Consider the following 13693-nt stretch of genomic DNA (forward strand, 5'->3'; position numbering starts at 1 on the left):
CAATCCTGGGCCCAGCGACGCCGACAGCATCAAACTTCGTGGGACAGCTCGCACCTCCATCCTGGTCACCGACAACGCCTCCTGGTCCGTGAGACTGCAGAGCCTAGCATCGCCCACTCACCTAGTCGAGGTGACGGCCATCCGGTGCCATCCTGGTACCCTCTGACTACTGGATAGTAGTACGAACTTGGTCCCCTCTGCTTTCAGGTATCATCGATCACTGATCCAGGCTTGGATCTCTACGAACTATTCATCACTGGTCGCTGGCCAGCAACTCCTTCCGTCCGGCTCCTGGCTCGTCAGCGAAGACCCCGACGCCTGTAAGACTTGTGCAGCCGCAGCCCTTGTGGCTAGGTAACTCCGACACTACGGTGTCTGCATAGCCTCCTTACTTAAGGGTCCTGAGTCCCTCGCTTCCGACTTGCCTTATCGGGTCCGCCCGAGACCACTAGAACTTTCCGTGCCCTTGGGCACTTGTTTTAATTGTGCACTTGAAGTATTTTCCTAAGAGTTTTGTTCTGTGCTTAGTACCCTGTCCTCATAAAGAGTCCAGGGTTGTTGTGATTCTAATAAATACACTGTTTATTTTCATAACACTTGTGTGGTGTCCTTTCACTTGGTGTTCAAGGGGTATGTGATGGTATTACAGCTGGCTTAACACGCCCTCTAGAGTTTAGCCCGAAGACTGCTCGTATCCACGCTACTAGGATAGCTGGTCTAAGGTTGACTTACAACCAATCACCATAAGGGTCGTTTGGACCGATGCATAGTGGTCGCTAGAATAGCGAACGCTGCATATCGGGCCAACTTCTCACAACACTAACCTGCGATTTTGCATAATCTACTAACTATTCCACCATGGATGTTACTGTACCCTTTATATCATGTGATAAGGTGCAAAGGAACTGAAAAAATGATGAAATCAGAGTTTGTTTTTCAAGCTCCTCGTCCATTCTGTCTCCCTGTTCCAGTCACATGACTCCCCTTGCTGCTGACAGACCTAACCTACACTATGTGACCTAATCTTTCCTTACGTGCTCTACGTCACCTGTGTTGTTTTTTTCTAAGCAGTACCGTACACCCTCCCTCTTTACACTGAAAGAAGAGTGTGTCTCTGTGCCCACGACTCTCCGAAACCTGCAACCTGATTAAAGCAAAGAGAAGAGCGGACAGCACACTAGCCTACCCCTGAATGTATCTCTTGCACAATGCAACTACATACTTTTACTCAGCCGGGACTATCTACGTTTTGTACTTCAACCGTACCTCAATGCTCTAATAGTCTTTTGAATAATAAAGTTGGCATCTTCGAGTACTTTCTTTCTTCCCTATATCCTTTGTTATTTGTGTGGTCTCCCGTTTGGCAACTTGTTCCTCCACATTTTCCTTCTTCGTTGCGTTTATTATGCTACTCAAGTTCCAGATGCGATTGTCTTCTATACTGCATTTTTGAACAATTATATGGCCTGTTTGAGTTTTGTATATTGAGACTACTTTTCTGATCCAGTGGAAACTTTTATCTTTTCTAAATAACCCCCTCCCACTTTGGTGACCTGCACTGCCTTCCTCTTATCAAAATCGTGACCTTCTGTACTACCCATGCTCTCCAGGAACCTGCTTTCAAAGTGTCCTCAAATTCCTTCCACTCATTCACTGAATCTGGAGTAACTCCTGTTTTGGGTCTTCTGCTATTGGTTAGTGTGATCAGCTTGCTTTCTGTTGTGGAGTGAGGTGTCAATCTGAACACTTCTACTGTGTCTTACTTCTTCTCTCCAGTCATTCTTGCTGCTTCTTGTCAAACTCTGTTCAACTTTATTGTACTGTTCCCATTAGCGTTAGGATGGTGTAATACTATTTTGTTTTGTATTTCTTTTGAGGTTAGTTGAACTCCAATACCCATTAGAATTTTCTTAGGAAGTCATTCATTTCCAAATAGTTCACCAAGGAACTTAATAACCATTTTATTTTCAATATAATTGGCTGTCACAGTGTCTGGCCTGCTCTAATGCATATCCAGTGAGACAATTAGGACATTCCCCCTACCCTCTCTCTTTCCCCCCCTCTCTTCCCCTCTAAAGGTGTAAATATGACAAGTGCAATATTCTCCCAAGGATTATCTGGGAGGCTTTTTTCCTCCATTCATTGCAGGCTAGCAGAATACCCCTTTTCACACTTGCAGCGTTTTAGCTATTTCTATATGTAATTGTATTGTATTGTAATTGCACTTATATAGCGCTTACTACCACTGACGAGGCATTGAAGCGCTTTTTGGTGAGTAACACCCTACTCCGAAACCCATAAAGGATTAGTGTTGAATTAGTATAGTGAAATATGAAAGTAATTTGAGTGATGGATATGTTGGTCAGTTTTTGGGATTGAGAAGGGTAGCAGAAGGGCCAAAGGTTTAAGGTTTAAAAAGCATTACTCAAATGCTTGCTTACCTTCACTGCAACATGAGCCTAGCTGTTTTCTTGATGGAGCAGATGCCTCATACACGCTCCCGTCAATGTCAATAGCCATGGTGAAATGTGGAGCATGAACTGGTCCGGTCTGTGAAACCCAGCCTGTACTGGAGACCAAGCCTACGTTGGTTCAGTCTCATGAGGCATTGGACCCCATTGGAGGGTCAGGTTTGTCTTCTTTTTTCCTAACGATAGCCACTAGTGGTTTTAGTATATTCTTTACTTTGTTTGGCTAACCCATATGTGCCCCTCATGTACAAAGGTTATTAATATGTCTCTGACAACTTTCGGGGGAATCCTCCTTGTCCTCCAAAATATCTTTTTAATAATTCTTTTATTTATATTTATTTATTTTTATTTATAAAGTTTTATATAGCGCGAACAAGATCTCCCATCAATCAGAAGTTTTTCCCCTTATCATTACACTTGTTCAAATGATTCTATTTCTTTCATTCTTTTTAACACTGCTTGCTGTATTGTGTCCTTTTTAGGTCTCGACTTAAAGCATTGCTTTAGCAATGCTTGTTTGTTAAAATTCTAATAAGCGGTCCGAAAAGTCTGCCAAAACCGCGGATTAGACACAGTTCATGTGCTCTATGCGCGTGCACAAATCAGCCACGTCACAAACCACCATTTGTCTGTGCCTCGCATCAGACTTCAAAGGCTGCCGCTCCCCCGGCCGCCGCATCAGACTTCAAAGGAATGCGCTCCCGCTCCCCCCGCTCCCCCCCGCCACAGCAATGCCGAGAGCTTGTTCCCATTCGGCACTCCACAGTTTTAAAACGGAATCCATGGCTTTCTATCTGTGAAATGTGGCATTTTGCTGCAGTGTAAAACATCTCTCTAAGTCCTCTTGTTAACCCCTATTTGAATTAAAATGCTTCCTACTGATTGGCAGATCCGCCCCATTCTCCTCGTGTACTATGGAGATGAATAATAAGACTCCACACCTCGTTAGCCTTCATTTTCTCCTGTATGAAGTCAGAATTCTACAAAAAAATCCTGTGAATCGCTCTAAAAACAGTTCTTTGCTACTAACCCTGTTATCTCCATGAAAAACGTGTGATTCTAGCTGCTTTTCACAGCACCAGTAGTAAATTTGCAATGCTACTTTGATCACTCAAAATAAGGAATAAAAAAAAAGAAGCTTTCACCCGCAAAGCCGTAAGAATTTGAAACTGTTAGCATGCATCTATCGGATTGTCCCCAGTTCTCTCAGCAGGGCATTGTAAACCTTTCTTTACAAGCCCTTCTTTGCCCTGGAATGATCTGCTAATGTGCATTTCTCTGTAAATCTCTTGGTTATGTTGTGTGTTACCTCTGTTTCTTTACTATTGCATCATGCTTTGCTGATCGTGAATCACTGTCATGTTATTTATCTAAGGCACATTGATGAATACAAAAATCAACAAATACTTCACACACCCTCACACACCCTCACTCACCCTCTCACCCTCACACCCTCACCCCATCACCCTCACAACCCTCTCACCCTCACCCCCCTCACACCCTCACCCTCACACCCCCTCACCCCCACCCCCACACACCCTCACCCCCACACACCCTCACCCTCACACCCCCTCACCCTCACACACCCTCCCATCCTCACACACCCTCCCACCCTCACACCCTCACACCCCCACACCCCCTCACCCTCACACACCCTCACCCACCCTCACCCTCACCCACCCTCACCCTCACACACCCTCACCCACCCTCACACACCCTCCCTCACTCACCATCACACCCCCTCACCCTCTCACCATCACATACCCTCACTCACCCTCATACCCCCTCACCTTCACATCCCCTCACCCTCACACACCCCCTCACCCTCAAACACCCTGACACCCCCTCACCCCCCCTCATCCTCACACACCCACCCTCTCGACCTCACACCCCCTCACCCCCCTAACCCTCACTTCACCCTCGCACACCCTCACTCACCCTGACACCTCCTCACTCACCCTGACACCCCATCACTCACCCTCACACCCCCTCACCCTCTCACCATCACACACCCTCACTCACCCTCACACCCCCTCACTCTCACACCCCCTCACCCTCAAACCATCACTCACCCTTACACCGCCTCACCCTCACACACCCACCCCCTCACCCCCACACACCCTCACTCACCCTCACACACCCCCTTACCCTCACACACCCCCTTACCCTCACACCCCCTCACCCTCACAGCCCCTCACCCGCACTTACCCTCACTCACCCTCACACACACACACACCCTCACCAGCATAGCATAACAAAAAGGCATAGGATAGCAAAACATAACATAGCATAACAACAAAGCATAGGATAGCAAAACATAACATAGCATAACAAAAAAAGCATAGAATAGCAAAACATAGCATAGCCTAACAAAACATAGCATAGCCTAACAAAACAAAGCATAGCATAACATAACATAACAAAGCATAGCAAAACAAAACATAGTATAACAAAACATAGCATAGCATAACAAAGCACAACATAACAAAGCACAACAAAACATAGCATAACAAAACATAGCATAACATAACAAAACATAGCATAACATAACATAAAACAAAGCATAGCATAACAAAACATAGCAAAACACAACAAAGCATAGCATAACAAAACACAACAAAACATAGCATTGCAAAGCATAGCAAAACATAGCATAGCATAACAAAACATAGCATGGCATAACAAAACACAACATAGCATAACAAAACAAAGCTTAGCATAACAAAACATTGCATAACAAAGCATAGCATAACAAAACAGCATAGCAAAACCAAGCAAAGCATATTAAATCACAACAAAACAAAGCATAGCATAACAAAACATAGCATAGCATAACAAAGCATAGCATAGCATAGCAAAACACAACAAAACATAGCATAGCATAGCATATCATAACACAACAAAACATAGCATAAAAAAACAAAGCATAGGAAAGCAAAACTAAACACAGCATAGCATAACAAAACAAAGCATAGGATAGCAAAACATAGCATAGCATAACAAAACTTAGCATAGCATAACAAAACTTAGCATAACATACAAAAACATAGCATAACAAAACACAACACATAGCATAACAAAACATAGTAAAACAAAACAAAACTTAGCATAGCTTAACAAAACATAGCAAAACAAAACATATAATAGCATAGCAAAACATAGCATACCAAGCACAACAAAACATAGCATAGCATAACAAAACATAGCATAGCAAAACAAAGCATAGCATAATAAAACACAACAAAACATAGCATAGCGTAACAAAGCATAGCATAGCATAACAAAACATAGCATAGCATAACAAAACATAGCATAGCATAACAAATCAAAGCATAGGGTAGCAAAACATAGTATAGCATAACAAAACAAAACATAGCAAAACAAAACATAGCATAGCATACAGCATCACTCCGCACCACCACAGCATTACTCAGGAGCACCACAACATCACTATGCGCTACCACAGCATCACTGAAGGCCACAGCATCACTCGTTCGCCATCACAACATCACTCAGCGCCAACGCAGCATCAATCTGTGCAACCATTCAACAACACCAGGTTCACATATGTTCTCTCAATGTTTCAAGCTTTATTACAAATGTAACAAAAAGATGTTAATATTTCACTTCTGTTCTTGGATTTTGGTCACAATAAAATACACTGAACATAATCTTCACAAAAGTTATTTACAAAACTTTAAGCTAGTACCATTATAAATTACAATAACTTTCATTTAAGTATTAATTATTGAAAAAAAATTAAAAGCCATTGTTATGTGTAATATCAATACATGTAAGTCACGTAAATGCAACACATATTGCATTACAAATGCTATAGGTGTCACATTTGCGAAAGTTATAATTATTGTCATTGTAAATGACAAAGCTATTAATTTCGCTATTTTCAAAAACAAAACATAAATAAAAATGTGTCATTTACAATACCAATAGCTCAAACTTTCCTAATGCGAGACCTATGTTTATGTCTTTTCTCCTTCCTGAACTCACACCTTCAGTTACTACACACACAACTCTATCTTCATCTTCCTCTACCACCTTTCTTTTGTTGTCTTGATAATTGACTATCCGTGACAAACTATCTGCAGCTTGATTCTGTCCACCAGAAATGAAGTCTGTTTTCGTATTCACTCTCTTGTAGGCCAGTTTCCTATCTGCGTGGGTGACTTGACACTTCATTTATCCTTTTTTAATAAGCGCTTCTTTTAGGGGCTTGGGATCATGTCCTTATCATGAATTTGTTTCTCCTCAAAGCTCTTCAGTCTCCTTTCTACCCAATACACTGCCAGAGCCTATTCTTCTGAAACAAAATAGTACATTTCTGAATCCTTGCTGGTTGTTGATATGATTTTATGCTTATTTATTTTTTCCTTCTCTTTGTATTAATACTGCACCCACCCCCTGTATGCTGGCATCGGTCATGGATTATGTTTTCTTCTATTTAATAGCAAAACTCTCTAAAAGAGTCTCACATTCTAGTTTATTTTCTCTGCTTCAAATTCATTGTTGCAGATGTTGTCCCACTTAAATTCTGCACTTCTTTTCATTTATTGTTTTAGCTATATAATGTTGACTGCAATATTTGATTTGAATTTGCTAAAACAAATCTTCCATCCCCAAGAACATGATCCACACTTGATGACACTTAACTAGTTCCCCTGTCAGACTGATCTTTTGTTAACCTGTGACCTAGAAAATTAATCTCCCCTTCCTTGAATTAGCACTTTTCAATTGTCAGTGTTAGTCCACTCTATTGTATCTTTCCTAGTACTCTTCTCGTTCTTTAATCATATTATTTGTTGCTGTCATACCCAAGGCCTCATCCAGATATGATTTAACTCCTTGTATGTTTTCTAAAACTTTTCCCTGCATTGTGGAAACAAGCACAGTCTATATTGGACCAACTGCATCTTTAAGAAGCTGAATATTTCCTATGGTTTGATGGCGATGTACGAGTCATGCTACCGAACATTTCTGGGGTGTGGTAACAGATTCATAGAGTTAGTCCTTACCTTGTAAAGCAGGGGCTTTAAAAGTAATAGATCTTGAATAAAATGTCCCTTAAGTGAGCTACATGATAGCATCTGAGTGGCTAATTAAAGGGTGCTTCCTTCCTTAACCCCTTCGACGCTGATGACGAGCTAGGCTCGTCATGGTGTAGCCCGCTCGCACGCTGATGACGAGCCCAGCTCGTCACGTAACATGCGGTTTTGAAAATCTCAGCGTAGGAGCAAAATTCCGCTAGCGCGCATGTGGTTAACAGCCTTAAAGTGCTCCAGAGAAGTTCTGGTCTTCATCCCACTATCATCTGATGGTAGACGGCACTTACCTTCTGCAACCTCCCATAACTGCATATCGCGTGTGTTTCCCTATGTCCCACTTCTAGGCCCTGTTGGAGTTCCCATACTGTGGTGTATTATCCTGATCCATATCTTGAGACTTCCTTGTCCCATCATTTTATTGCAGAAATCTGTTTTGTGCACACTGTAATTTGGGTACAGATTGCTATATCAGGACAGTAGAGAAACCACCATTTTTTATCTTTTGATATTTTGCACAACTTAAATATTTTATTCACGTATAGGGGGCGTCACGAGTCTAAGCAGACCTTCCATACAGGTTGGTACTGAGGCGGTTGTCACTAGGCAGGCTTGTGCAGAAACGCAGAAATGTGCCAACTTGACATGGACGGGCAACCTCCGGTCGCACTGAAAAAGTCTGGAGAACAATGACGGAAATAATATAATTTATGTACTACAAACACTACAGTAGGAGATTAATGAAGGACATGGTTACTTCCTGAAGGAAAGCATGGTGACGACAGAAACACTTAAATATCCGAAAGACTTGAACCGTTCACATGAGATCACTATCATGGGCCTATTTGTATTTGCATTTGTATTTTCGACTTGTAGAGTGCCTTATCACCCCGGGGTCTCTAAGCGCTTAAGTCATGAGGTGAGGTTGAAGGGGTGGGAAACTCAGAAGAAATGCACAAAATTAATTTGTTCCATAGTTCAGCTGCAACCACGAAGACGTCATCAGTGGACCATGTGAAATCTTTGTTTGCTAACAGAAACCTGAATTATGAGTAGTTGGGGAAAACCCAATGATCAGTCAAAGTCTTATCTGTGATGGCACGAACACGTGTGTGGTGGACATGCTTATCAGTGAGCATAAAAATCATAGGATTAACCTTAAACACCTGTAGCTCAGGTCCTTTCATTCCTTTATGATTGTCTGTTTTCTTGGTTGTTGTATTTGATTGCCTGAATGTTGATCATGTTTTTCTCTGTACATTTTTGCAGGTGTTAGACAGGAATCTGGGCTCAAAGAATCCACGAAGAGTGTCCACTTCACCTTCCTCATCGGCTGCGTCTTTGTGGCTTTTGTCCTGGGTGCCCTCCTGTCCGGCCTCTTTGTCTCCTGCTATTGCAACCACGTGTTTCAGAAGAACACCATCAAAGACCCCGAGTCCAGCATCCAGCGCCCCCTGTCCCTGCGCAGTCTGGCCAAAATGAACGGTCTCCTGGATGGCCAGTCCAAGGAGGGCATGGTGGACACTTCCTCGCCCAAGCTTTACACCACACTGCTCCCAAGTGATAAGGAGCAGTCCCACGGTGGCACCAAAGAAGGGGGAAAGCCGCATCCGGAGTTGTCCGGCCTGCCTACTCCTGAGTCCACGCCTGAGCTGCCAATGAAAAATATGAAGGCAATCCGCAACCAATGGGAGAGGAACCAGAATTGCAACAACGCCAAGGAGAGCCAGGTGAAGAGCCCCATGTTCCACAGCCCAGTGTCCAGTTCCCCAGCATTTCAGTTCTCCAACCCAATGGTCCTTTCGAGTAGCATCCATGGGTGCGAGTCTTCTTTGACCAGTTACTCGGATGAGAAGAAGATCTCAAACTCCGAACGCGTAATGGTCCGACACTCTCAACTGTATCACCCCATGGGGGTTGAGGTGACAACCCTCGACGAACTTTTAAAGCATCTTCACGACACCAGCAGCTCTCCGAGGAAAATGATGGGCAGTGTGCAGATGACCCCCCAGGCTTTGAGCCCCCACTCTTCCATGTCTTTTGCCAACCGAGTCCAGCCAAACATCCCAGACACTGAGAGCGCCCCCTATTACAGTGCTTCAACATTGCCACGGGATAGCTTACCCAGAAGGCTTGACATCCCACCCGATGTATCCCCACAGGCCTGCATGGAAATGCAGTCCCGGAATCCCTCTCAGAGACACTCCCTATCCTCCGCTCAGAAACTCATAAACGTTGGTCATGGGGGAGCGATGCTTTCAAGGCAACACAGTCTGAGCCAGGGTGGAAGGCAGCACCCATCGGCCATGCTGCTACAGCGCATGCACTCGACGGGCACGCCGATTCCCATGGAGCATCATAGCGTCTACCTTTCCAGGCAGCATAGCTATCCGGAACAAGTACCCCTGCCACGGAATGGTGTCAAGAGAACAGCTTCCCTGAAGCCAGATGTTTCTCCAAAGCCAATGTTCTTGCCATCCTCACCTGTGAAGACTGGGAACCAGTTCCATTATTAGACCACTTGATTTAAGGATTCCGGTGGAGAAGAAATCGTCATGTGCATCAGTTGCCTTGAATACCCATCAAAGTGCTCCGCCTATTGCGGATCAAAGAACTCCCCTTACAGGTTTCTACAGCCAACGGGGAGATTATATTTGGTCAAAGGTATTTCCTTCCATGGAATATTGAATGGGTCAACGGGAAACGATCTCCTTTTAAACAATCCTGGTGCCATGCTTTTTTGAGCTCATCAGCTTTTGTTCATAAAGGCAACACTGTTGGGGCGATGTTATAAACAGAAGCGTGTGCCACGGCTGATTGACCATAAAAGAAGAGACTTGGATTGCACAGAGCAGAGTGGAAGAACCTCCAAAGTCTACTTTCCGTTGGCCGTCGACCTACAATATCAACACTTTGGATGATGCAAGGAGGAGGAAGATCCCTCAAGCTTTCAGGTCATCGCTGTAGCTCTTCTGACACCAGCACCGTTCTGGATAATCTGGGTTCATCATTCAGCTGAAATGAGCTTTTAATTGAAAGAGAACGGCCATGTTGGACATATCGACGATGATGGAATGTCCTGTGCTTTTGTTCGTTGATTTGTTGCATTGTCTTCATGCCCTCCAACTGATTCTCTGTGGAAGCCCATTCTCAGCTTGTTGTGCTTGGGCGATGTCAACAAAGAAGAGCAGATCAAAATTGCTGTGGGGGCTATGAAATTCTGCAGCATGTGATGAATCTCCCTGCTGGACCGGCCCTGAACAGGAAATCAGTATTAAACGTCAACTTTGCAGAAACTAGTGAAAGAATGTAAAAGTTATAGAGACACCCTGAGCCTTGTGGATTCTATAAATACACCATGTATATATGTGTATATGCATATGTATGTGTATATATACACATCTTTTGCAGTGTAACTCCATATAAAAGGAGGGGATATATCCTACTGTGTAGGGCGAAAAAACTCAGCAATCTAAACAGTACTGAAAATGTGTACATTTTAATAGCAGGAAATGATATATGTTGATACCGGACTGAAAGTCTTTATAGCCCAAACAAATCAAATTAAGAAGGTCAGATTTTTGAAAAGAGGACAGCCTAGCCCAGCGGAGTGAAGTTTACTTTCCATGTCCTATTGCGGTCCTCCATATTGAAACCATTGCAATGGTAACCTGGTTTCATGTGTGGGAAATAAGTGACCGGACAGTCAGTGCACAGACCGACACAGCCACAGGAGTGAGGCATGTGGCAAGTCCGGGATACCTCAGAGATATGTTGTCCATCCCACACCGAAGAAACCAAATACACCTAATACATACTCATCCATACCCAAGCATAGACCACCAAACAAACCTGACCAGATATTTAGTTCACCACATATGGGGTTGCCCACACCATGCCAACCATTTAACCAGGTGAGTTAAATAAGAAGTTACCCCAATAGTCACTGAATGATCTGTTTGTCTCTTAGGCATATATGTAATCGGGCATTGGGGTGGCCCGCTCCACAGCCAAACCAAATAGTCCAGCCCATGCTGCCATAACCCCATTCAGTAGACATGTGGCCACCTTGCAAACCCCCTAGCAGATACCAGGTCATCCAGGTGCACATCAGCAGATACAGAATATTTCAAACCTCCTATTGAGTGGTCCCCTAGGGATGCACTAGTGTAGCCATAAAGCTCACATAGACACTCGCCAAAGAGATAAATGGTCATCCTGAGACAGCCGTCCAGCTCTACCACAATCTGGGGTACCAGGACACATTGAACCAGGGAACTGGTGCCTATCCAGCAAGATACGGTATCAACCAGTAGGAAATGTGGGCCATTCAGACATAAACCTAATGTAGTTTGAAGTCACCTGGACACCAACAAAGTCAACCTGGACACCAACTCCTCCCCAAGTAGATATTTGGCCTCCCTTATCCCCACTAGACAATGGACAACCGAGACACCTACACAGATATTTGGTAAGACCCTGAGCGAGACACGGACCCAGCAGACACAACATGTGGAGAATTTGACCTACTTGGAACACATCAAACTAAGTAATTCACCCAGACACAAAAACACAACTACCCACTTTAGTATTATCCCAACACCTACCCGGCCAAACAAAGGGCTACTTGGACTTAACGCAACAGCTGACTGTGATTGTAACAGTGATACATTCAACTAATGTTTGGTCAACAGAATTTCAAACTAAATTAACCAAACCACTAGTTTGTGTATGTGTGTGCCTTATTTACCCGTGGGTGTCGCAGTGTGACAAATCTGCTTGTTGGTGTCTGTCGAACTTGATCTTGTTTTAAGGTGTGCCATTGGACAGAGAGCTATTGAAATATATGATTCAGCACTATCGAAAGGCATCATTTTCTACAATTATGTCAACATTGGAATCAGGGATTTGGAATTGGTGAACACAATTGTGGTTCTCTTTGGTGTGCGAAAAGTCCTGCGCCTGCCAATGTCACTTTTCAGAGTGGGGTGACTAAAAATGAAAAGTTATAGATGTATTTTTGTATTTTTTCCACACAGACATGCAATACCCAGTCCTCTTGGTGTGCCAATCGTCGCAAAAGACCTCACCCGAATCAATTGTACTCCCGAAACATCACAATGTTGAAATATTGCAGCCATTGTAGTCCATGGCAATACACTGTGGGAAAGGTCACATCAGATATATTGTACCAAGTGTAATCCAAAGTATGACACTGTGGCCACGCCCACAGTACTCTAAAGCACTACACCGGGAACAAGGACACATTGCTAACTCTCTACCCAATTAATGAGGATGGTACCTCACTGGCCGTACTCTGTCAAGGTACTGAACTGTACCTTCGAATTGATATACTAATATCTGACTGTGAGAATCCTTTCCAAAAATACCAGGAGCCCTATTATAGATAGGGCGCAATTTTCCTATTTGCGCCACGGCACACCTTTAAGCAGGTGCGCCGGGTGCATACAGAAAAAGTGTGCCATATCATGTAGAATGCGCTGCCCTCAGGGCAGCCGCATATTTGCGCTGCCTCTGGGGCAGCCCATTCAAGAGAAATAGAGAGCACCTGTTTAAAAGCTGCTCCGTGTTTCTCTGTGCAGGCAGCAACTTGCCTGCACTTTAAAGAGGGATTTGAGATTCCCTTGCAGACGGGTGCAGTAGTGACTGCACCCGCCTGCAAGTGGATGTCTGGGGCGTCCATAGGCCTCCATTCAGAGGGAAAGGTGGCGCAATGCCAGTGTGCCTCCTGACAGCTTCTTTGCCTCTGCGCCCACGTCTATAATATGGGGCAGGCACAGAGGTAAAGGAATTCCCTAATTTGCATGGGGCCACGCCTCCATGCAAATGAGGAAATGCCTCATTGAGAAAGCGCTGGCGCTATATATGTGTGTCAGCGCTTTCTGTATTACAGAAAGGGCCTCACAAGCCTCTGCAGCCATTTCTGTAACAGCAATGTGCCCCAGTTCACGCAAAGCGAGCGCACTAACTCCTGGGACACGTTCTGTAATACGACCCCAGTTGCACTTACCTGAGAATCTGCAGTAGACAAAGGATCACACTTGAAATAGTCTTATCTAAGGTGTGTCACTGAGAAAAGGGTACCAGGGAAGACACCCAAGACAGTCTCAAAGGGACACACTATACATCAGATGATTTCCAAGA

At 44.1% G+C, this 13693-nt stretch overlaps 1 protein-coding gene across 4 annotated transcripts in view; it reads left to right on the forward strand.

The window, feature by feature from the left end:
• The window catches only part of SEMA6C (semaphorin 6C), a 171934-nt gene extending 159683 nt beyond the window's left edge, over positions 1–12251 (forward strand). For all 4 annotated transcript variants that reach the window (XM_086947442.1, XM_086947444.1, XM_086947445.1 and 1 more), the window contains one exon: positions 8798–12251. In XM_086947442.1, the coding sequence (XP_086803568.1) occupies positions 8798–10044 (1247 nt within the window). In that variant the 3' untranslated portion in view covers positions 10045–12251. The remainder of the gene's footprint in view (positions 1–8797) is intronic.
• Positions 12252–13693: the final 1442 nt, after the last annotated feature.

The sequence above is a fragment of the Lissotriton vulgaris genome, chromosome 12, assembly GCF_964263255.1.
Source record: "Lissotriton vulgaris chromosome 12, aLisVul1.2, whole genome shotgun sequence".
Taxonomy (NCBI): Eukaryota; Metazoa; Chordata; class Amphibia; order Caudata; family Salamandridae; genus Lissotriton; species Lissotriton vulgaris.